Source organism: Arvicanthis niloticus (assembly GCF_011762505.2).
Source record: "Arvicanthis niloticus isolate mArvNil1 chromosome Y unlocalized genomic scaffold, mArvNil1.pat.X SUPER_Y_unloc_1, whole genome shotgun sequence".
Lineage (NCBI taxonomy): Eukaryota > Metazoa > Chordata > Mammalia > Rodentia > Muridae > Arvicanthis > Arvicanthis niloticus.
The window spans coordinates 77,027-101,294 of NW_023044978.1; the positions used below are offsets into that span (position 1 = coordinate 77,027).

At 35.7% G+C, this 24,268-nt stretch overlaps 1 protein-coding gene across 9 annotated transcripts in view; it reads right to left on the reverse strand.

The window, feature by feature from the left end:
• Nucleotides 1-24,268, reverse strand: part of LOC117695965 (histone demethylase UTY) — a 127,206-nt gene that overhangs the window by 16,502 nt on the left and 86,436 nt on the right. For all 9 annotated transcript variants that reach the window (XM_034486615.2, XM_076706156.1, XM_076706151.1 and 6 more), the window contains 10 exons: nt 23,026-23,750; nt 22,156-22,285; nt 20,722-20,827; nt 19,901-20,106; nt 10,755-10,819; nt 10,606-10,680; nt 10,038-10,186; nt 8,232-8,346; nt 2,544-2,731; nt 1,633-1,774 (listed from right to left, as the gene is read on the reverse strand). In XM_034486615.2, coding sequence (XP_034342506.1) covers nt 1,633-1,774; nt 2,544-2,731; nt 8,232-8,346; nt 10,038-10,186; nt 10,606-10,680; nt 10,755-10,819; nt 19,901-20,106; nt 20,722-20,827; nt 22,156-22,285; nt 23,026-23,750 — 1,901 coding nt within the window. The remainder of the gene's footprint in view (nt 1-1,632; nt 1,775-2,543; nt 2,732-8,231; nt 8,347-10,037; nt 10,187-10,605; nt 10,681-10,754; nt 10,820-19,900; nt 20,107-20,721; nt 20,828-22,155; nt 22,286-23,025; nt 23,751-24,268) is intronic.

Consider the following 24,268-nt stretch of genomic DNA (forward strand, 5'->3'; position numbering starts at 1 on the left):
ACATGGGACTGATGGAAATGAAGAAAATTCAAGACTGTGGCCAACTAGAAGCTTCACTTTATCGACTAGTATTCATGGTGCTACAAAGTAAAAGTACTTTCTTTTAAAAATCAAAGTACTGGAGGAGAAAAGTAATCAAGCTACAAATCTTGAGAAGTGAATCAGATACCCACTGCAGGGATATACTGGTGGAATGATAGCATAGTTACATTATGATAGTAACTGCAACTTTAAAAAAATACATACTTATGCTCCATTCCATGAGATAGAAAAGAATACCTTCTAATGTGTCTAAGAAATCTGAGACTAGATAGGACCTACACATGAGGGAGGGGGACTATTTTTCTGCTACAGGACTATGACAATAAAATGACTTTTAATGACATAGTGCTGAACCCACTAATCAAGGCCTCTCTCAGTAGTCATTAGAGAAGGTTCTTCTTGTGGCAGAAAGTAGAACAATTAACAATTAACACAATTGTGCACAATTAGAAATGAGCATAAAGTGAGAATCTGGAGCACTGTCCTAAATGAGATATCTTTATTAAATCTTCAAGAATTAAGGATTTATGTAAAAGACACATAGTAGACAATACCAAGTGCACAGTGTCCTACAGTTACAACATGACTTTACATATTATCTCAAAACTGCAACAGTACAAACTAGATTTTCACGGGTTCAAACTAAACAAATTTCCTGAAGACAATGGGAAATGGCTACAAAGGCCATCCACTAATCAACAAGATAGTTTTCAGCTGATACCTGTCATCAATGTGAAAACCAGCTTTCTTCGATGGACAATCACTGCTTATATTAACCACACCACAAGAGTACGCCCCTGGGACTCTCTGCTCTGGAGTTGTAGAATTATTTTATATATAACAAATATATAATAAAAATTGTATGTGATTAAAAATATATTAACCATCTTTTATATAATAAAAATTGTATATAATAAAGTCATCACTGTCTTAGCAAATGTTGAGAATTAGTATAATATTGATGGCTGACGTTACGCTAAAGTTATATTTATCTTCAAAAAGTAAAATATTTTAGTATGTGAACTCATAAAATTTTGACAAGCCTACTTAGTATTGTGTTTACTTTATACCAGTAGAGTCTTTCAGTGAACAAAACACCAGTAATAATGAAGAGAGAAAGTGCTGGAGAGATGGCTCAGATGTTAAGAGCACTCTTCCAGAGGCCTTTAGTTCAGTTCCCAGCAATCACATGGTGGCTAACAACCATCTATGAGGAGACCTGGTGCCCTCTTCTGGCATGCAGACAGAACAGTGTATACATAATAAATCTTTAAAAAGAAAAGAAAAACAAAGCATACTATGAACTAGCATTATTTACCCAGGCAAAATTTGAATAAAGAGTACTTCCTCAATTTTTTTTTAAATACTGCCATTATATAACAAAGGTAGAACAAAAAGAAAAATATACTTAAGGATGCCGACATCAGTGCATCAAAGTTGACAATCTGCACTTAATGAATATTACACACATGGTAGAGTTAAAGAATCAAACCAGTGCAAGTTGTCCTCTGAGTTGTTCATGTAATACAGAATGTACACATTGCTCTAAAAAACATTAAAAATGTAACCGGGGAAAAATTAAGCACTTACTTAATCATTTCAAAAAGCTTTGGGTCTGAGACTTTGATATTTCGTGCCATATTCCAAGAAAGATGAACCATGGGTACTACTGACTTGATACTTTGCAATTTGTTCCATTCATATCGTTCAACTGCCAATTTATATTGAAAGGCTAAGAAGACAAAAAAAATGTTATAAAGTAACGAAAATGAACAAAGTATATGAGAACCATATTATGTCACTTTTAAGTCCATCAATTCTGAAAAGTGTAAATGCACTGATAGGTTATGTTTAAAGATTGTCATGTAATGAGCAGTGTTAATTATTAAGACATTATGCCATGACGTTTTTACATTTTGCTATTTCATCCTTTCAAATTATGATAACTTTTAGTCCACAAAGTAATGTAAAACATATGTCCAGTTCAGATTCTTTGGTGCTGAAGGCCAAATTTTATTTATGCATTTTAAACAGTTAGACATACTGAGGTTTCCTGGAAAAATGAAATAAGAATTCTAAAGAATAGGGGAGACAGCTTAGTGGTTAAGAGCTTTTGTTTTTCTTGCAGAAGACCAAAGCTTCAATTCCCAGCACCTACATGGCAGCTCCCAACTGTCTGGATCTCCAATCCCAGGAAATCCAACACCCTCTTACAACATCTGTGGGTACAAGAAACACATCAAACATACATGCAACGAAAACTCTCATATGTAACTCTCATATTGTAAAAATTTAAACATTTAAAAATCTTTAAATTCGGAATAACTAAAATAAGTATTTTAGTAGTCTTTAAAGAACTTAATGAAACCAAAGCACAGAACTCTACACATCACATGGGCAGATGTTCTAATGTACACAGAATAAAATTAAAAACACAGTCTCTAAAGGAATAGTCTTCTGTAATGAAAATGAAATCTACATTGGTGTGCTACTTTAAATACCTGTGAGTGGACCAACATTCCAGGTGATGTTGTTACACCACCCAATAGCCTGCACCCAGTGAACAGTGCCAGCATTTATCCAGACCAAATCTCCAGGTCGCTGAATAAACCTATAAACAGGAACATTTGCTTCATAAAGATCTTCAAGGTTCGGCCACCAAGAACTCATCAGGAAATTCAAATTATTTCTGGGAGGAAGGAAGAATACAAATAGTCAAGTATTAAGGAACACAGAATTAAAACAAACAAACAAACAAACAAACAATCTAAGTTACAAACTTAAAGGTGTAAAACATTTATTTAGATTAGATTCTTCCAGTGCCAAAGGCCAGATTGAAGGCCAAAAGAACCAGTAAGTTAAAAATGCTATAATATTTACTTAATTAAAATATTGAGCTGTGAAGCAATGGAAGAGCTGCGTTTCTTTTTGAAAGTGAAGATGTCAGACCTGAAAAAAGTCCAATACTTCATCAAAGCTACAAATGATTACTGATTTATGAAGACTGATTACTCTTGTTAAACATCATATAGAACACTAACAGTGAGACTCACAACAAGAAATGTTTACCATGTGATAGTATTAGTCATAAATGGAATGCCATCACCAAAGCTCTCCCCTTCATGTTCAGGGAGATATTCAGAAAGAGAAGGTACAAAGATTGTTAGAGCCAAAGTGAATGAAAGAATCCAGAGAAACAATCATCTTCCATACACAACAGGACTGAAACATGTGCAAACTTGCAGCAACATGCACAGGGCCTAAATAGGTCCATGCCAGATTGGATCTCAGGGCTGAGAGGGCAAGTAGAAATGAGAACTATTCAAAAACACAAAACGAATTCAATGGTATTTTTGGTGGACTCTGTTTTGTTTTCCTTTGTTTTAGCTTGTTTTTTTTTTTTTTCTTTTGGCTTTACTGGTCTTTTGTCTGTTCTGATTTTCATTCTGTGTTATTATGGAGTTGTCTGTTTTTCAGAAAAAAAGTGCAGTAAAATCGGGTGGGGGAGAGGTGGGAGGAAAAATGCATGAAAAGAAAAAAAATGTCATTGCTATTCAACTGACTAAAAGTTAGTTTCAAATTACACACACACACACACACACACACACTCACTCTGACCTGTGATTTACATCAGTTAGTAATATATCAATTCTTGACTAGAATCACAAAGGCAGCTATGAGAACAAAAATCCCAAAGGCAGATAGATATAAGAACCAGAACCTACACAGAGAAAGCTTGTAAACTAGATACTTCCCATAGAGCTATCATAAATTATTAGAAAATAAAAATTATGTATAGGATGTTTATTTCTATAGGCAATTTACTGACTTAAATGAAATTAGGGGAATACATGAATAACAATATACCTACAACAACACTGGTGTCACTACCTAGTTACAAAGATAATTTGAAAGTATTCTTTTTAGTTTTCTTTTTTTAAAAAATGGTGATTTGCTTACATTTCAAATCCCTTCCTAGTTTCCCCTCTACAAACCTTGTACTCCCTCCAACCTCCCCCTTCCTCTATGAATGTGCTCTCCCACTCAACCACTCCCATCTCAGCGCCCTAGCATTCCCCTATGCTGGGTCATCGAGCCTCCACAGGCCAAATGGCTCCCCTCACAGTGATGCCAGACAAGGCATTCTCTGCTACATATGCAGCTGGAGCCATGGGTCCCTCCGTCTGTACTCCCTGGATGGTGGTTTAGTCCCTGGGAGCTCTGGGGGGGGGGGGCGGGGGGTCTGGTTGGTTGATATTGTTGCTCTTCCTATGAGTTGCAAACCCCTTCAGTTCCTTCAGTCCTTCCCCTAACTCCTCCATTGGAGTCCCCAGGCTCAGTCCAATGGTTGGCTGCAAGCATCCACATCTGTATTGGTCAGGCTCTGGCAGAGTCTCTCAGGGGACAGCTATACCCGGCTCCTGTCAGCAAGTGCTTTTTGGCATCTGCAACAGTGTCCAGGTTTGCTTTCTGCAGATGGGACAGAACCCTAGATCTCTGGATGGCCTTTCCTTCAGTCTATGTTCTGCATTTCCTTTTGACAGGAGTAGTTCTGGAATAATAGTTTTGAGATTGGTGGGCGGCCCCATCCCTCAACTTGACTATCCATTGGTTATGGTCTTAACAGGTTCAATCTCCTTTTTGTTTTACTTTTCTGAGATAAGGTTTCTCTGTGTAGCGTTGGTGTTCCTGGAACTCATTCTATAGACCAGGTAGGGCTCAAACTCACAGAGATCTGCCTCCCTCTCTAATATGAGTTATGGTATTAAATAAAGACGTGTACCACCATTGTCCAGATGAAGATATTATTTTTATGTCTTTCATTGCAATTAAAATTTGAGAAACACTTTCTACCTGGGATCCCCAAGGCCATACTGGACTTGGACTCACGAAAGCATCTGCACTTTCCTTCTTGTTCTCAATTACAATCTCTCCAGTCTTGATACCAAGCCCTATATAGCAAACTGCTTGCAATGTCCTCTCATCCCATACTCCCTCCATTACCTGTGGACTCCAAGAACCTCAGAGCAAATCCAGCCTTGTTCCTTCCATCCCTTTGAGTGCTACTATACTATATATAGTCCAACCACATTCCTTTCAGTCAGCCAGTGGTACCAGGAAATAAAAGAAACCAAACCAAAACAAAACAAAGAAACGTTTTGTATCCAGGAAACCCAGTGACCACACCAGGATTCAGGTAGGTACATCACACTATGCTTAGCATTCTTCATTACGTATGTCTCCATTATTGCCTTCAGTCTAGTAACAAATTACAGGTGCCTCTCATGCCTGTTCAACTCCATTCAATGAAATTCAAACTCTGGGTTAAGGCTCAAGGTTCTCCTTTCTCTTTCATCTATGTTCTCCAGGTAAGTATCTGCCTTCCTGTAATCTACCTTAAATGTTCAACATCCTTAGTCATCAGAGAAACGCGAATCAAAATTACTTTGAAATTTCACCATCTCAACGGTCAGAATGGCTAAGAACTATAAAAGAACTAACAGCTCATGCTGGAAAGAATATGGGATAAAAGAAACATCCATTCATTGATGGTGGGAGTGCAGAATTTTCTGGTAGTTTCTCAGAAAAATGGGAATCCATCTAGTGAAAGATCCATGTCTATCACACTTGGGTATATCACTTAAGTACTCTACATCCTACCACAAAGTTACCTGTTCAGAACAGCCAGAAACTGAAAACTAGCTAGATGTCCCTCAACAGAGGAATGGGTAAAGAAAATGTACTTATAACCTGGTACCACAAGAGAAAGATAAGCACTAATGGAGCTAAACCATTCAACTATACAACTGTGACCTGCCAGCAAGATATGATGGTGTAATAGTGGTACAAAAATTTCAACCAAGCATTTATGTGGTTGAAATTAAGAGCATCTTGAGAGGAAAAAAGAGGAGAGGGGGAGGGAAGGGAAGGAGAGAGAGAGAGGAGGGGAGGAAATAGGTTGAGAAGGGGTGTACAGAGGAGAGGAGGAGGAGGGGAGGGAAGGAGGGGAAGGAAGGGGAGGAAAGGAGAGGAGGGAAAGGGAGTGGAAGAGATGTGTTGAGGAAAGGGGACTGGAGGGGAGGAGAGGGATGGGAGGAAAGGAGGGGGAGGGAAAGGGAATGGAAGAGATGTGTTGAGGAGAGGGGAGGGGAGGAAGGGGAGGAAAGGAGGGTGGAGGGAAACGGAGTAGAAGAGATGTGTTGAGGGGAGGGAGAGGGAGGGGAGGGGAGAGAAGATGGGGAGGGGAGGGGAGGGGGGAAGGGAAGGGAGGGGATGGGAGGGGAGGGAGGGGAGGGGAGGGGAGAGAACAGGGGGAGGGGAGGGGAGAGGAGGGGAGGGGAGGGGAGGAAAGGAGGGTGGAGGGAAACGGAGTGAAAGAGATGTGTTGAGGGGAGGGAGGGGAGGGGAGGGGAGAGAACAGGGGGAGGGAAGGGGAGGGGAGAGGAGGGGAGGGGAGGGGAGGAAAGGAGGGTGGAGGGAAACGGAGTGAAAGAGATGTGTTGAGGGGAGGGAGGGGAGGGGAGGGGAGAGAACAGGGGGAGGGAAGGGTAGGGTAGGGTAGGGTAGGGTAGGGTAGGGTAGGGTAGGGTAGGGTAGGGGAGGGGAGGAGAGGAGAGGAGAGGAGAGGAGAGGAGAGGAGAGGAGAGGAGAGGAGAGGAGAGGAGAGGAGAGGAGAGGAGAGGAGAGGAGAGGAGAGGAGAAGAGAGGAGGAGAAGAGCTCATGCCCAGCCATGTTTGGTGGCAAAAATCCTTAAACTAGATATCCTGTAGACCTCAGTGAAATCCAAATCTTGCTCTTTTGTTAAGGCAACATAATAAATATATACTCATAGATCATTATCTCATCAGGTATCAGCACAGAAGCTTCCACCTGTAGTAGATGGAAACAAAAAAGAACCACAAGTGAGCAATAGAGTGAGAGACCTTGGAACACAGTCCTAAATGGAATGTCTCTGTCAAATCTCTCCTCTAAGGGCTCAGGGAACCCTGCCCAAGAGGAGGCATAAAGACTGCAAGAGCCAGAGGAGATGAGGGCACCAAGGTAAAAAGACTTTCTAAATATTGCTGGACCACTGCATACAGGCACTGGTTTCATGCATACTGACTGCAGAGTTCCAAGTCAGTTAGAGTCCCAGTGCTGAGAGGGAAGGGAGGCAGAAGCTCCATTCTAAACACATAAGTAGTTGATAACTGCCTGCAAAGAAAAAGTTTTCTTTTTAAAATCACCCTCACACAAGTTACCCCTCACCCATACTGCTTGAAGTACGTAACCCCAGTATATAAGTAACCCCAGCAAACACTAACTCACCTGGAGAGGGCAAAAACGAGCCTGTGCACACAGAGAAACCCTGGAGAAATCAGGAAAACAGCTTACCCCTTCAATAATGAGGAGTGTAGCTGATCTTGGCTGAATGCCAGAAATGGTGTACTTTTAAAACCTGTTTGATGACTCTGCCCAAATCTCCCTCAATTTATGCTTTTTCTTTTATCAGATCCTTCCTCCTAAACCTTGAGGACTGCTTTTACCTCATAAATGCATTCTTATAAGTCATGTCACTTGTGTTTTACAACACACTAAGATAATATGACTTCTATGATATCTTAGAGCCAGAACAATCCTGACAACCACAGGCTTTATGTCAAGCTCCCTAGACCTTAAATCTCTGAGTCGACAGTACTCATTCTTGTAAAAGAAGCCAGATATACTTTGTAAAGAATCTTAATAAAAACATGCCTTAAATTGTTGTGCACTTGGGAATAATTCAATTTTTATCTGAATATTTTTTTTTCTAAATAGTGCTGTACTTAAATATGGCTAAAGTAAAATGATCTGGGCCAGGATGTAGAAGTCTTGATCCAGTACTTGTTACAATAAAATTAGGCTGAGTTTTCTTTTTGCCTCTTCATGGACTGTTTTTCTCTTCCTGCTGTGAAGTCTGCAGAAAATCACCACATTTACCAAGCTCAACTTCTGAAGATCACTTCTTTAGTCTGTTATTAGTGCCTTATATGGGGTGAAGAGTTGTTTTTCATAGTTCCATAGAAGCCATACAAATTCATACTAGAAAATATACAGGATTAAAAACTGGAACTTTCACTAAGAAACTCATCTCTTTTTTTTTTTTTTCACTTTATTCTTTTTCAACGGTTTGGACCTAGGTTAAAAGGAGTTTACTTCTGAAACCTACTTTTCACAGAAGTCATTCAGAACACCCCAGTAATCTTCAGGTACAACAAACCATTCACAATCACCTGGACCAATATTTATGTTAACAGAACAGAAGTTGTTATTTTCTTGGTGACCTGAAAAGAAAAGGAAATGGTTAAAGTCATAAACATACTGTAATTTTAGTGCTGAGATTACAGGCAGCTGCCATACTTGCTGGATTTTTACATGAGTTCTTGGGCTTCTAAAAAGTCAAATCTTCAAACTTGTAAAAGTGCTTTATAACTAGATCTTCATGGAGTTTGTGTGTGTATATGTGTGTGCATACACGCGTGTCTGTGCACACATGCATACCAGCACATGTCTATGATATCACCTGTCTACCCAAGAAGCAAATCACTGACTTATAAATGGAGAAAATATATTGCTCTTAATATTCAGTGGAAAGATGAGATTCCAAATCTATTACCATCAGTTAGCTACTTGACTCTACCTTGCAACAGAAACCTTGTGGTGTTAAAAGTAGTTTCTAAAAAGACCATTAAAATATTAAAAAGATTTAAAACTATCTCAAACAGAACACTTATACTTCAGTCACGACAGCTTGAAAAGAACTGTTAAAATATCTAAGGCTAGGAAGATTAGTTGGTAAAGTGTTTGACTTTCATGATTCATTTTTAAAAAACCTACTGTCTTATGAACATACAAAAAATATCAACAAATGTATTTGTAAACCTACTTTGTAAACCCTACTACAAGTATAAAGAAAGCTTTCTGTATTTGAAAATAAATGTGTGCAACCACGGTCCTTTTGAAACAAAGGCAAATCTAACTTTGAACAACAAAAATACGTACAGCATTATCAAACTGAAATGGAAAAATAAAGTAAAAAGCAACTCATGTTCATCATCAGTGAACATGCTTATAAAGTCAACTATGTATTTAGCAGCATCACTCTATGCAAAAAGACATTTTAAAAGATCCAATATGCTATGGACCTGAGAGACTGCTCAGAGGTTAAATGCACTTCCAGAGAATCCAGGTTTAATTTTCCCATACCTACATGGAGGCTTACAATCATCTGTCCGGAGTTGTAATTCCCTGTCCAGAGTTCCTGATACCCACTTCTGGAACACAAGATCATTGTACACTTGTGATGCATAGATATACATCCAGGAAAAATACATGATTAAAAAAACAACAAAAACTCTGTGTGTATAATGTTTAAAAAATAAATGTGACTATACTACCCCATCCTGATTTAAAATTTTTTCTAATTACAGTGTTCTTAGCATGGGAAAAAAAACAATTTAAAACACTTAGGGAAAAAACTATATGCTTCATTATTAGAATCATTATAGAAATTTCAATCATAAAAAAGAACCTAAAATATTTGTTTTTAAAAATTAAGGGTAAGCTGGGCAGAGGTGGTGCACGCCTTTAATCCCAGCACTTGGGAGGCAGAGGCAGGCGGATTTCTGAGTTTGAGGCCAGCCTGTTCTACAGTAGTGTGTTCCAGGACAACCAGGACTAGTCAGAGAAACCCTATCTCAACCAAAAACCCAAAACCAAAAACAACCAAAAACCAAAAACAACCAAAAACCAAAAAACCAAAAACCAAAAACCCCAAAAACCAAAAACCCCCCAAACCAAAACTCAAAAACCAAAACCAAAAACAAACAAACAAACAAAACAAAAAACAAAAAAACAAACAAACAAACAAACAAACAAAAACCCTTAAGGGTAAATGGTAAAAAATTAGATCTGTCTCTTACAAATGTGATTAATTTCTTTCAACTAAGCAAGATGTTTGGTCACTGTCAATCACCTGGTATTCTACTCCCTGGAACTTTCATACATAGTTGAACTGAATTCATCCCCAGTATAGTATAGCCAACATGACTAAGAAGATTCCCTGCTGATACAACACGGACAAAAGCAGGAAGCTTAGTCAGCTCATGTAACTGCAACTTCCATCTGCAAAAACAAAACAGGTTTACAGTGAAATTTTCTGTAAATGTAGTGAAAATTAACTTGTTCTTAAAACAACTTGTGGTTACTAAGGAAAATTCAATACACAAACATTAGTAGTAGTGAGTTTTTCTAAAGACAAAAATGCCCATATATATGGTTACTCAAAGAATAAAAATGTATAACCTAGCCAAAAAAAAAGGGAAGAAAAAATTACTTTCTATTTTTAAATGTTGACAGCTTAACTTTTTGGTCTTCTTCAGTAAGAAGAAAAAACTATACTAATAACTTGTAAAATAATTTCAAAATGATAAGGTTTTAAATCAAAATACTCGACATGGAAAGGAACAGGAAAACCCACCATTCCAATACAGAAATCCTCTTTATTTGCATTCATACAAACAGTAGTGAATTAGAAGACTTACTTTTTGTTATCAGACAGATCAATGTTAATTCCACACTTTATGGTTTTAAAAGGTGCTTTCTGTCTCCTTCCAGAACTAGGGGGAAAAAAAAAAAGGTGAAGGCATGACTTTGAGACAAGAAAACTACATGAATGCCTACAGTTACTTACATATCTGCACATGTTGATTCATTATCTGAATAGTCTTTAACTTGTGTTCTTCTCTCATTTTCTTCCTATTCATTAAACAAAACATTCACAGTTATTATAATATTACAAGCTTCTACGGAAATACCATAAATCAATAGTCATTTACATGAACACCTGCGACTGTGCTTTTAAAAACTAAGCATTTCATTAAAATTACTTTCAGTTGTCATGTTGAATGATGATTCAAAGAAATTCAAACTCCAGAACCACAATATACAGTCGCATATATTTTCAAAATGAGACTTCTGGATTCACTTATTCAAAAGCAGGAAGCCATTTTAGGAAAGGGATCTTTTATTTTAAAAGATACTAAGATAACTTTAAAGGAAAAAAATTAAGAAAAAACTGAAAAATTGATACAAAAGACTAAAAATAATGAAAAGAAAATCTAGTAGTCAATTTTGATATTAAAAAGTACAATTTTCATTTCCCTGTGGGCTCTGGTGGCTGCTTCTGATACTTCCCAAAGTTACCGCCTCCCACAAAAGCAGAGAAATTTAAGAAAATTTAAAATGACCCTATGTGTTAGTGTTTATTAAAAAGTCAAGTTGTAATGCATACACTTTAATCAGAAGATGTTTACAATCACCTACCTTTAGTTGTATACAGAAAGCAAAGAACTTCATTTTATTACTATTGTTTGCTGTTACCCTGCCATTCTTTCTCTATGTGAATCTTACTAAGAACATTAAGACTATAGGAAATTCTTTAAACTGTTAACTTTTTGACACAATAAATCCTTCAGAAATAGTAAAGTTCTAGACCAATGGTATTAGAAACTAAATATGTAATACATGTAATTTCTTTTATATGAATATCATCATATTACAGAAATGCACATAAATACAGAACAAAGGTATATAAAACAGAAAACAATGTAAAGGGAACAATAACTAAAATGTAAGAATTACAACTTATTAAATTCTTAAATGAAAATATATCTAAATGAGGATACATTCTACAATACTATTTTGTTCTGAAAAATATCTTCAACAAAATCACTGAAGAAAACACCCCTAAAAAAAAAAAGTGATAGCTATAAATGTAAAATATCCTTACAAAACACCAAATAGATTGGACTAGGAATAAAAATCCACCTGCCACATAATAATCAAAAGACTAAATGTATAGCACAAAGGAGAGACTAACACACACTAAGACCTCTAACAAAATAACAGGACCTAACAATATTGGTCATTAATATGACCATCAAACATCAAAGGACTTGATTCACCAATAAAAAAAAACACAAGATAAACAGAATGGATATGTACACAGGATCCATGCTGGATACAAGAAAAAAAAAACCTAAACAACAAAGACACACACAACCTCAGAGTATATGGCTGAAAAAAGATTTTCCAAACAAAAAGATCCAAAACTAACCTGCACTAGCAATTTTAATTTCTAATAAAATAAATATTTAACAAAAAGTAATCAGAAGTGATGGAGAGGGACACTTTATACTCAAAGGAAAAATCCCACAAGATTATGGATAGCTTCTGGGGTTGCTTGGCAGGAATCTGACATTGGACCATGACAAGGAAGTAAGTTCAGGCAGGAATCTAATTTTAGGCTAAAACAGAGAAGTAATTTCAGGCAGGAATCTAAGTCTTAGGCTAGAACAAAGAAGTAGGCCTCAGGCATGATATGACTGTGGGCTAGGACAGGGAAGTAGGCTCAGATATTTTTGTCATCTTGATGAGCCCTTAGAAACAGAAATCATGAGAGTGATCATGGGAGTGATTGTGGGACTTTGCTTATTGCCTTGCTTGTTCCTTAACTATTTGCATCTATTGTATTGCTAGTTTCTCAACCTAGAACTGACCTAAATACTTGCATGTAATTAAAATGATTTAAAAGAAAACTGGGGGAAAAAATAAACCCGCCTCAGCCTTCAGCCTCAGAACTGGCTGGAGTCAGGCTGCAATATTGTCTAATTGTCTCTTTTGTTATAATCCTCCCTCCTGCGCTGGAAAACCTGTTGACTGACTGAGCTGGCTTGGTCACAACATGATGTTTCAATTCTGAAAAATTATGCCACAAATGCAAGGACACTCACATTCATTAAAAAAAAAAAAAAAAAAAAAATCTTTACTAAGGCTCAAATGGCATCAACACAATAACAGTGAGGGACTTCAACATTTCACTCTTACCAATGGACAGGACATCCATACAAAAACTGGATAGAGAATAATGAAAATTAACAGATGTTATGAACTGTTGGGGGCCGACTTTTAGCAGAAATCGGCTATCAGCTTTGCAGCCATCTTGAGCCATATACCCTGACATGAGACTTGGATTACAATAGCCTACAACAGCTGAGAACACTCCGATAATCTTGGTTTAGATGCCTTGAGATTAAAGGTGTGTGACTTAATAGTATACTTAGAAGTATAGGGATCAGAGTTAGAGACAAGACCTAAGGGCATGATTAAAGGCGTAACTTAGAGGCATGGCTTAGAAGTCAGACTATAGAAGATAGAACTAGAGATCAGAGAATATAGACAGAGATCAGAGACTATAGAGGGATCATCAGAGACGAATCTCAGACATTAGGTAAAATCTGGCCTCACCCTTGCTCTTGCTGAACCCCCCGACCTGAAGACCGGAGCGGCAGCTTGGGCCGGGATACAGTGGCTGCCCAATCATGGGTTGGCCCGGACCACATTTTTTGGCCACCCCAACGTGGGACTAGTGCGGTCCCCAACAATGAACCACATGGATTTAACAGACATATACAACATTTTGCCCCAAAATAAAATAATACACCTTCTTCTTGACACCTCATGGAACCTTGTCCAAAATGGACCATGTAATTGAGAGTGAAAAAGGCTCAACAACACCAAGAATATCAAAATAACACCTTGCATCCTAAGGCTGGGCTTCCAAAACAACAGAAACAAAAGAAAACCCACATACTCAAGAAAAAATGCTTTACGCAACGAATACTTTGTCAGGAAAGAAATAAAGAAACTAACTACTTTCTAGAATTCAATGAAAATGAAGGCACAGCATACCCAAACAATGGGTAAAGCAATGCTAAGAAAAAAATTCACGGCACTCAATACCTTTGGAGAGATCTCATCCTAGCATCTTAACAGCATACCTGAAAGCAGAAGAAGAAGGAGAAGAAGGAGGAGGAGGAGGAGGAGGAGGAGGAGGAGGAGGAGGAGGAGGAGGAGGAGGAGGAGGAGGAGGAGGAGGAGGAGGAGGAGGAGAAGAAGAAGAAGAAGAAGAAGAAGAAGAAGAAGAAGAAGAAGAAGAAGAAGAAGAAGAAGAACAACAACAACAACAACAACAACAACAACAACAACAACAACAACAACAACCACCACCACCAAACATACCCAGAAAGAGTAGATGGCAGCGAATAGTCAAACTCAGGGCAGAAATCAAACAATTAGAAACAAAAAGAACAAAACAAAGAATCAGCAAAACCAAGAGCTGGTTTGTTGAGAAAAACAACAAGATAGATAAATCCTTAGCCAAACTAACTAAAGGGCACAGAGACAGTATCCAAATTAAGAAAATCAAAAATAAAAGGGACATATAACAACAAAAACTGAGGAAATTAAAAAAATAATTACAAATCATGTTTAATTATTACTTCAAAAGTCTACAAAATGAAAAATTTAAAACCAAATGGACAAATTGCTAGACAGATACCATATGCCAAAGTTGAATTAAGTGCAGTATGCCATCTAAACACTCCCATAAACCGAAAAGGAAATAGAAGCAGTCATTAAGTCTCCTATCCAAAAATAGTCTAAGGCCAAATGTTTTAGTGCAGAATTCCACCAGACTTTAAAAAGGTGAGATAACACAAAAACTCTTCAAACTATTACACAAAATAAAAAACAGAAAGAACACTACTTAATTCATTGTGAGGTGATAGACATCATGACATCTAAACCACAAAAAGACTCAACAAAAGAGAACTTCAGATCAAAACTCTCACAGCCATTCAAAAATACTCAATTAAATTATCACAACCAAATCCAAGAACACATCAAAAACATCATTCACTATGATCAAGTAGGCTTCATCCCAGGGATGGAGAGATATACAGAAACCAATATACAGAAACCCATCAATGTAATCAATAAACTATATAAACAACGTCAAAGGAAAAAAAAAAACACAGTAACATTTCATTAGATGTTGAAAAACCCTTTGACAAAATATAACATCCCTTCATGTTAAAAGTCTTGGAGAGATCAGGAATTCAAGGCCCACACTATACATAGTAAAAGCAATATACAGCAAACCAGCAGCCAACATCAAACTAAATAGAGAGAAACTTGAAACAATTCCACTAAAATAAAAAATAGGACAAGACTGTCCACTTTCTCTCTACCCATTCAATATAATACTTGAAGTTCTAGCCACAGTAATAAGACAATTAAAAGGGATCCGGGAACTACAAATTGGAAAGGAGTCAAGGTATCACTACCTATGGATGATGTGTTGGTATATATAAGGGACCCCAAAATTCTACCACAGAACTCCTACAGTTAATAAAAAATTCAGCAAAGTGACTGGATATAAAACTTTAAGAAATCAGTAGTCCTCCTTTATACAGACAATAAACAGGCAGAGAAAAAAAATTAGGGAAACAACACTCTTTACAACAGCTACAAACAATATAAACTACCACAATGTTACTCTATCCAGGAAACTGAACAGTCAAGCTCCTGAAAAAAGAAACTAAAGATCTCAGAAGATGGAAAGATCTCTCATTCTCATGGATCAGTACGATTAATATAAAATATACAAAATATATAATTTATATGTTAATATAAAATATATAAAAATAGCTGTCTTGCCAAAAGCAATCTAAACATTTAATGCACTCCCCACCAAAATTCCAACACAATTTTTTACAGACTTTGAAAGAGCAATTTTCAATTTCATATGAAATAACAAAGAACTTTGAGAGTAATCACCATCCCTGACTTCAAGCGGTACTACAGAGCAATGGTGATAGAAACTATATGGTACTTGTAACAGAGACAGACACATTGATCAATGGTATGGAATCAAAGACCCAGAAATAACCCCACACACTTGTAGGCAATTTTTGAAAGATTCCAAAACCACAGAATGAAAAAAAAAAAAAAAGTATCTTCAACAAATGGTGACGGACTAACTGTATGTCTGCATGTAAAAGAATGCAAATAGATCTATATTCATCACCCTGCACCAAACTCAAGTCCAAGTGGATCAAGGATCTCAGCATAAAAACCAGATACACTAAGTCTAATAGAAGACAAAGTGAAACGGTTCAGGCTTTAAAATCAAAAGTTGATTTGGGAGTGATTTCAGTTTCATGAGTCAAACTAAAAAGCAAAGGACACTGTCAAGAGGACAAAACAGCAACCTACAGATTGGGAAGAGACCTTCACTAATCCTACATCCAATAGAAGGCTAATATCCAAAATATATAAAGAACTCAAGAAGTTAGACTGCAACAATGCAAATAACCCAATTAATCAATGAAGCACAGAGCTAAACAGAGAATCTCAACAGAGGAATGACCAAGAAGCACTTAAAGAAATGTTCAACATCCTTAGTCATCATCAGGGAAATATAAATCAAAAAAACTCTGAGATTCCATAGTACATCAACCAGAATGGCTAAGATCAAAAATTATGCAGGTGAGGATGTGGAGAAAGAGGAACATTTCTCCACTGCTGGTGGGATTGTAAGCTGGCACAACCACTCTGATTGTAAAATCAGAAAATTGGAAATAGTTCTACCTGAAGACGCAGCTACACTACTCTTGGGCATATACCAAAAGATGCTACACTATACCAAAAGGAGACGTGCTCCCCTATGTCCATAGCAGCTTTATTTGTAATAGCCAGAATCCATACATCTCTCAACTGAAGAATAGATACAGAAAATGTATTTCATTTACACAATGGAATACTACTCATCCATTAAAAACAAGGACATCACTAATTTTGCAGGAAAATGAATGGAACTAAAAAATATCATCCTGAGTGAGGTAACCAAGACTTTAAATGCCATGAATGGTATGTACTCACTGTTAAGTGGTTATTAGCCATAAAGTACAGAATACCCATGACAGACTCCACAGATCCAAAGAAGTTAAAGAAGAAAGTCTCAAGAAATGATGTTTGAATCACAGTTAGTCCTAGGAGACAGAGAGAGGGGAGTGGCAGGAGAATGAGGGCAGGTATGTAGAGAGACAGGAAAAAGGCTCAGAGATCCAGGAGAATGAATGGAAATATGCAGGTGCCAGATATCTGGGATAGGGGAGACTCCTAGGAGTCAAAGCAAATGACCTTAGCCAAGATGCCTAATAGTAGTGATATGGAACCTTGAAGAGGCCACCTCCTGTAGCCAGACAGGACCCTCCTGTAAAAGGATAAGGACACCAACCCACCCACAAAACTTACAACCCAAACGTTGTCCTGTGCGAAAGAAAAACAGTGTTGAAGCAGAGTGTAAAGGAAAAACCAACCAATAACCCACCAATGAATGGGATGAAACCCATCCCATGGACAAGCATCCATCTCTGACACTATTAATGATACTCTGTTATACTTGACAGGAACCTAGTATAACTGTGTTCTGAGAGGTTCCACCCAGCACCTGACTGAAACAGATGTAGTTACCCACAGCCAAACATTGAATGGAGGTCAGAGACACTTATCGAAGACTTGGGAGAAGGACTGAAGGCTCTGTAGGGGATGAAAACCCCACAGGAAGACAGTATTAATGTGGATTCCTGGAAGCTCTCAGAGACTGAGCCCCCAACCAAAAAAATAATTATGCTAATAAAATGCAGATTGTCTATTTGTTTCACACTAGTAATAATTAGCAGCTAGCATTGACACATTATTCCAGATCTACAGATAATGACTATCTAAAAGATCCCCTTTTAAGATTTTTTTAACCAGGCAGTGGTGGCGCATGCCTTTAATCCCAGCACTTGGGAGGCAGACACAGGCGGATTTCTGAGTTCGAGGCCAGCCTGGTCTACAGAGTGAATTCCAGGACAGCCAGGGCTACACAGAGAAACCCTGTCTTGAAAAAAACCTAAATAAATAAATAAATAAATAAATAAATAAATAAATAAATAATTTTTAAAAGTCACCCTTATTAGTATCTCATAAAGTTACATCTAGAAGTCCAGAGATTGCTTTTAATGCTTTTATAAATGGCTCTTTAAATGGACAAGAAGCTTCTGCTTTATGTACAAATTCCAGATATGCCACAAAAGAGATCATACTCATCCCTGTTGTACCAGTCTGAACTCATTATTGATCAGCTTTTACTAGGTATTTGTTTCTTAGAAACTGAATTGACCTAATGTATTAATTTGCACATGGAAGATAGAGATTCACTGAGAATGGGGAAGCAGCCTAAATTGAAAGAAAAGTAATGTAGAAGGATTGTAAACATAGAGAGGATTTACTGAAAGGATGTATACATGTGGAATGTGTCCTCAAGAATGGAGTCTAATAAAGAAAAGTTGGAACAGATAAGACACAAATAGCTTAAAGGCAGAAACACAATATCAACAGAGCTTCGTTGCCTTGAAAATAAAAAGTGAATAGAAAAATAAATCCAATACTATTGACATACAACAAGAGTACTTAATTGCTGGTACTTCTGTCTCTAGAAATTACAAGCAGGAAGAAATGCTTTCATATGCCAAAAATGATATTGCTGCTCACAGAGACGTTTAGTTTTCAATTGTTATTGGCTTTTTCTTTTCTGGCAACCTCTATGTTGATTTCCATAATACAGATCAAGTTTTCAGTCCTAGCAAAAATTAACAATGGTTTCCCTTTCTTCTGATCCTTTACAATGTTTGATATTATATGTATTTTTTGTTTTGTTTTGGTGAGACCATTCAAAATAGTTAAAATAATTTTTATTTCTTTTATAACTATGGATATGTCATACTACTAAAAATACCAGTTGGCTCTTGGTTTTTCTTTTTGAGAATTCCTTAGTGACTCTGACAGTCTCTTAGATAAATTTGTCTTCTCTTCAGTGTTAAGAATTAGTTCCAGTATCCTTTGTAGAGTTGTCTTAGCAATCATAAACTCCTCTAGCCATGTTTTATCATGAAGCACTTTTCTTTTTCCTCCATTAGGATAAACAGTTTTATCTAATTTGATATTTGTATTTTAAAACATGATTTTTTTAAATAATCTGAAATACATCTTTTAAACTATTCATTCTTTTAAGGTTTCTGTTGAGAATGTATTATTTTTGTCTCTCTACCTGTATATGCAAATAGCAATTTCTTGTTTGTCTCTTTCAAAACGTTCAGTTTGTTCTATATGCTTAATAAATAAACTACAGTGTAATGGTGCTTGGGATTTAGCTCAGTGGTAGAGAGCATTTACCTAGCAAGCACAAAGCTCTGGGTTTGATCCTCAGCTCCAGAGTGGGGAGAAAAAACGATAAAACTAACTACAGTATTAAAGAGAGAAGTTTCTTTTCTGCTCCAGTCTACTAGTGTTCTATATACATCTTGAACATGTATGGGTCTCCCTTTTCTTAGATTATGTTATGACTCTATTAAAAATAATTTTATGCCTTTATTACATTTTTTATTATCTATGTCCACTTAGTTTTAAATTTTATTTTTTTCATAATATTCATTCATATTTTTAGTATTTGTCAATGTTTTAGCTAGCCATGGTGATACATATTTTTATCCCAACATTTGGGAGGCAAAGGCAGATGTGATCTCTTTAAGTTCTATGCCTACCAGACCTACACAATAAGAGAAAGAGACCCTGTGTTACAAACGTTATCAATGTCCTTACAGTCATAAATTTGTAATTTCAGTGTAGGGAGACAGAGACTGGCAGATAAGGTCAAGGACCTTATATCCAAAAAAACAAAATTAGCATTTCTTGAGAAATAAGACTCAAAATTAACCTGAGTCCAGGACACACACACACACATAAGAGCCATAGGCACATATGTAACTATGCCTGTATTAAAAACAAACTTTAGTATCTCTATCTAAGATGGAGCAACTATACAGTGAAATACTTTATTAAAATTCCCTTAATTGTCTTTTCCCCAATTTTAATGCAAAACAAACTTACTCTCAATGATTCCTGGAAAGAGCAGGCCTGGTACTGTGCATATTTAGCAATTGTAGTATGAGAACTTTTATTTTCATATCGCCAAATTTTCTTTGTTCCAGAGGGATCCCAGTTTTCATCTGCTGGTTGCAACAATTGGGTCCTCACTTCAACAATGTGCTCATTGTTAGCTTCTACCAAAGTTTTGGTAGAGAAAAGTCCAAGATCTTCATAAATAAATAACATTTGTTAAGCAAACTTACACACATGAAAGTAAAATTTTTAAAGAGCTTAAATTTTTGTTATGGAACACTGTAAGTTTCTGTGAAAATAGTCCAATCCATTTGGTTACAGAATTGCAGCTAAGTCTCTTGACTAGCCACTGAAATAGGTTAAACAAATATCTGATGGATTTTCCATTTAAAATCTATTATGTAATATAAATCATCCATCCTTTAAGACAAATGTTTGATTAAAATAAACTGTTTGCAAACTATCACTTATGTGTGGATTAAATGACATATTTAAAGATTGTTTAAATTACTTTGAAATTCTTAAAGGATTAATAAACTGTAAAAGTTGATACAGACATTCATGGAGTAGGAAAATGCAGAGACAGGGAGAGAATAAAGAGGAAGTGGAAGAAGTCTACAAAGAAAGAAATGAAAAGAGGAAGACAAAGGGGAAAAATAGATGAAATAGAGATTGTAGCTGAGAGAAAAGTTGAGAAATTAAAAATACAAAAATAGATAAATAGAATTAAAATATTCAACATAATAAAAATAAAACAATGAACTACTACCATTCTACATTCACTGATGATCAAACATTTTTAACCTTACCTAATTTAAGAGCTCCAGCAAGGCCGCGTATTACCGTAACAGGGTTTTTTGGATTGATGCAAAATTGATGTAATGGAGGGAAAAAGGCATCACGCTTATTTTCCAGCTAAAAAGTTAAAATATTTCATTAGTTCTCAGGACACTGATTATAGTGTGTGAACATTTCATTTTTTTTTTTCATCAACTTGGTAATTTGAAATTTAGAACAAATACATTCTTAACCATTAATATGATATTGTGAATTACAAAACTTATATTTTTTCCTTATAAAGGACAATTTTACAATTAATTTTCTTCAAATGTTACTTATTTCTGATATCACATTAGGACTTCTAAGGTGATAGACAAATATTTTAGTTAATTCAAATTTTTTTTCAACTTCATGCTTATTTCAACTTCATGTTTATTTTTCATTTATTTCATTTAAAAAGTGCTAAATTATGAGCTTGAGATTATGTTAATTTTTAAAACTAGTATAAATATGTAAAAAAAAAAAAAAAAAAAAACCCTAGTTAGGCCCAAAAGGTACAAATCTAAATTTTGTTTATATTTTCAAGATTTTCTGAAAGTTCCCCACCTCCTCTAAGTCTCTCTTTCAAACCTTTATATAGAGTAAGATTTATGTAATGTGTTAAAAAAAATTGACAGGAGACAATCAATACAACCCACATATATGAGTATGTATGTATGTATGTATGTATGTATGTATGTATGTATGTATATGTATGTATATGTATGTATATACACATGTACAGCATTATACTACATTATTACTTATTTGCCTAGAATTTTCATTATTTCAATTAGAAAAAATGAGCAAGGATAGGAAATACAAATACTTCAAGAAAAAAATTATGTTATCTTGGGGTGAGGCCTTGCTTTGGTTTGTTCAGAAAGAGTCTCTATGTTTTCATGGCTGGTGTGAAAATTCAGCATGAAGAACAAACTATCTTCCAATTCATAGAGTTTGGAAGGCCAATTTTTCCAAGTGTTAGATGTGGTACCACATCCAGTCAACATATTATTTTAATATCTCATTGCAATTTTACAATGCTTATGAATGACAAACTCCATAAACATTCATCAGCTTTTTTACTGTTGACAAATGTTATAGGAAAACTGTGAGTACAGAGAAACATTTACTAAGAGCTAACGGTAGAAATAGTTTTGTTTCAATGAGCTAATAATCCATTTAAAATATTCTTTAATTCACCACATGTAAACAAAATTTTCTTCCAAAAACTAGAAAAAATATCCAATTTTATATTTACATTAAGAGTATCTGTTTTTAAAGTTCAGGAAGCAAGTATCTATTTCTAACATATTCAACTCATTAAGAGTAAAAATTTATTTTTCCTTAAAGATTAATTTATGCTGCAATATCATTCGCTAGCCCACACAATTGACTTATTTCTACTTAGTTAATCGACTCACATAAATACTAGGAGTGGGTGGATTCAACTTCTCCTTTGGTAGGGGAGGGTATGGTGAAGTTGGTGGTCTTGGAGGTGGGCATATATCCAAGAGAATATGACCATTAGACAGACCATTTTTACCTAGATTCCTTTTACAAGACAAAAAGATAACGAGATATATAATGACTATAAATTAATTTTCTAAAAAATATAAAAATTATTAGTTATAAGACATTAATATGCACTTATGAAATGAATTCTAAACATTTTTTACACTGGTTATAATTTTCTAATTTCTTTCCTCAATCACAGTATAAATAAGAACTAAAATTATCACCCTAATGTATTCCTTCCTCAAATTTTCATTAAATTTTAAATATTCACACAAAAAAATAGCAACAATATAGCCATTACATTTCTTTTCATAAATCCTACCAAAAACTATTGAAAAACTAGCTTTCTGGACAATCCAAAATCCATGAACTCCATTTTTTCTGCCTTGTCCAAATTTATCTTCAGGGCTAGAGAGATTGCTAAGCAATTACGGAAACTTGTTGTTCTTGCTGAGGACCCAGGACCCCATTTTACCTTCAGAATTATGGCTGGCAACTATAATAAGCAGTAAGAGTAACATTAGAAAAAGATGTTTCACAAAATTTACAAAAAGAAAACAACAACAACAACAACCACCACCACCACAACAACAAAACACAATTTATCAACATCTAAGTCTAAGGGGAAAACACCCTGCATATGAAACTGCTGTTTTCCTGTCTTTCACACACTTTACAAGGAAAATATAGTATTTTGTTTTAGTTATATTTCATGCTTTCTTATCTGGACAGTAGCCAATCATTTCCACTTTTGGATGAACTTTAAACACACTAACCTGCATGCTTTCAGAACTTCTGTTGAACTGGAGTATATGGACACAGACATTGATGGTATAATTTGAGGTCTAGGTCTGAGGCCAACATTAACACTGACAGAACTCTCTGAGTTCTCGTGCCCTTCTCCATTAATTGTGTGTACTCCACTGTGAGGACTGATGAAGCTGGTAACAATGGGTGTCTGCTCAGTAAGCTTTAGAGAAAGTGTTTCTGTGGAACTGGCTGAAGAGGGTAAAGAAGTAGTAAGATTATCAGGCTTTTTATGAATGGCTAGATGAACATTATTTACTTTGTCACAAGTTCCAGTGTCACGGTCCACATTGTCAATAACTTCTCCAACCAAGACAGAAATCTGAGGATTGTCTACAATTATTAAATTTGGTGACATAGAATCTTCATTAAGGCTGGAAACAGGAATTGATGAGATCTGATGAATATGATTAGAATGTTCCTTTGCATTAACACAGATATTAGATGTGTCTCTATCTTGCCTACTCGTTTTAGAACTCAAGGATTTACTTCTTGAATCCTTGCTCTCTTTGGTACAGTTAATGATCTTTTGTTCTTCAGAGGTAGGAATATGTAAGAAATCGTTTTGAGCATCTCCCTTTGAATTTTGAGGCAGAGTATGATTTCCATTCTGATTCTGATTATCAGTGCTAGCTGCTTGGAGAGATTGTGTGGATCCAGTTTGAAATGGAGGTTGTTGATCTTTACCAAGACCCTACGAAAAGAAAAAAAAACTTGATTTGAATATTATAAAATTCATATATGCAATGACAAAAATAAACAATTGATGTATAAAATATCTCTAGCACTGTCTATAATCAACATTTTAAAGTTTTCAGAGTAAAGAGTTGAACTTGAATACTTAATCTGATTCCATTTGCCCTCTTCCCAGGTTCTTCTGAATAAAAATTTGAGAACTTCATATTGTTCAATACTGATGTATACACTCTCACATTAAAAACACTATATTTATTAAATAGACTTAAGTTATAATACATATGCATACAGTCATAAACATAGAAAAACTAAGGTAATTATAATTTTTAATAAATTTAATATACAATGTATACTGTCTGGACAGTAAAATACATGTATTAACTATATATGTATGTGTATATATATGTATATATACACACATGTGTATATATATATATATATATATATATATATATATATATGACTACATTTAGAAATGGTGTATCTGTATTCATGCTCTCTGGTCTAAATTTACAG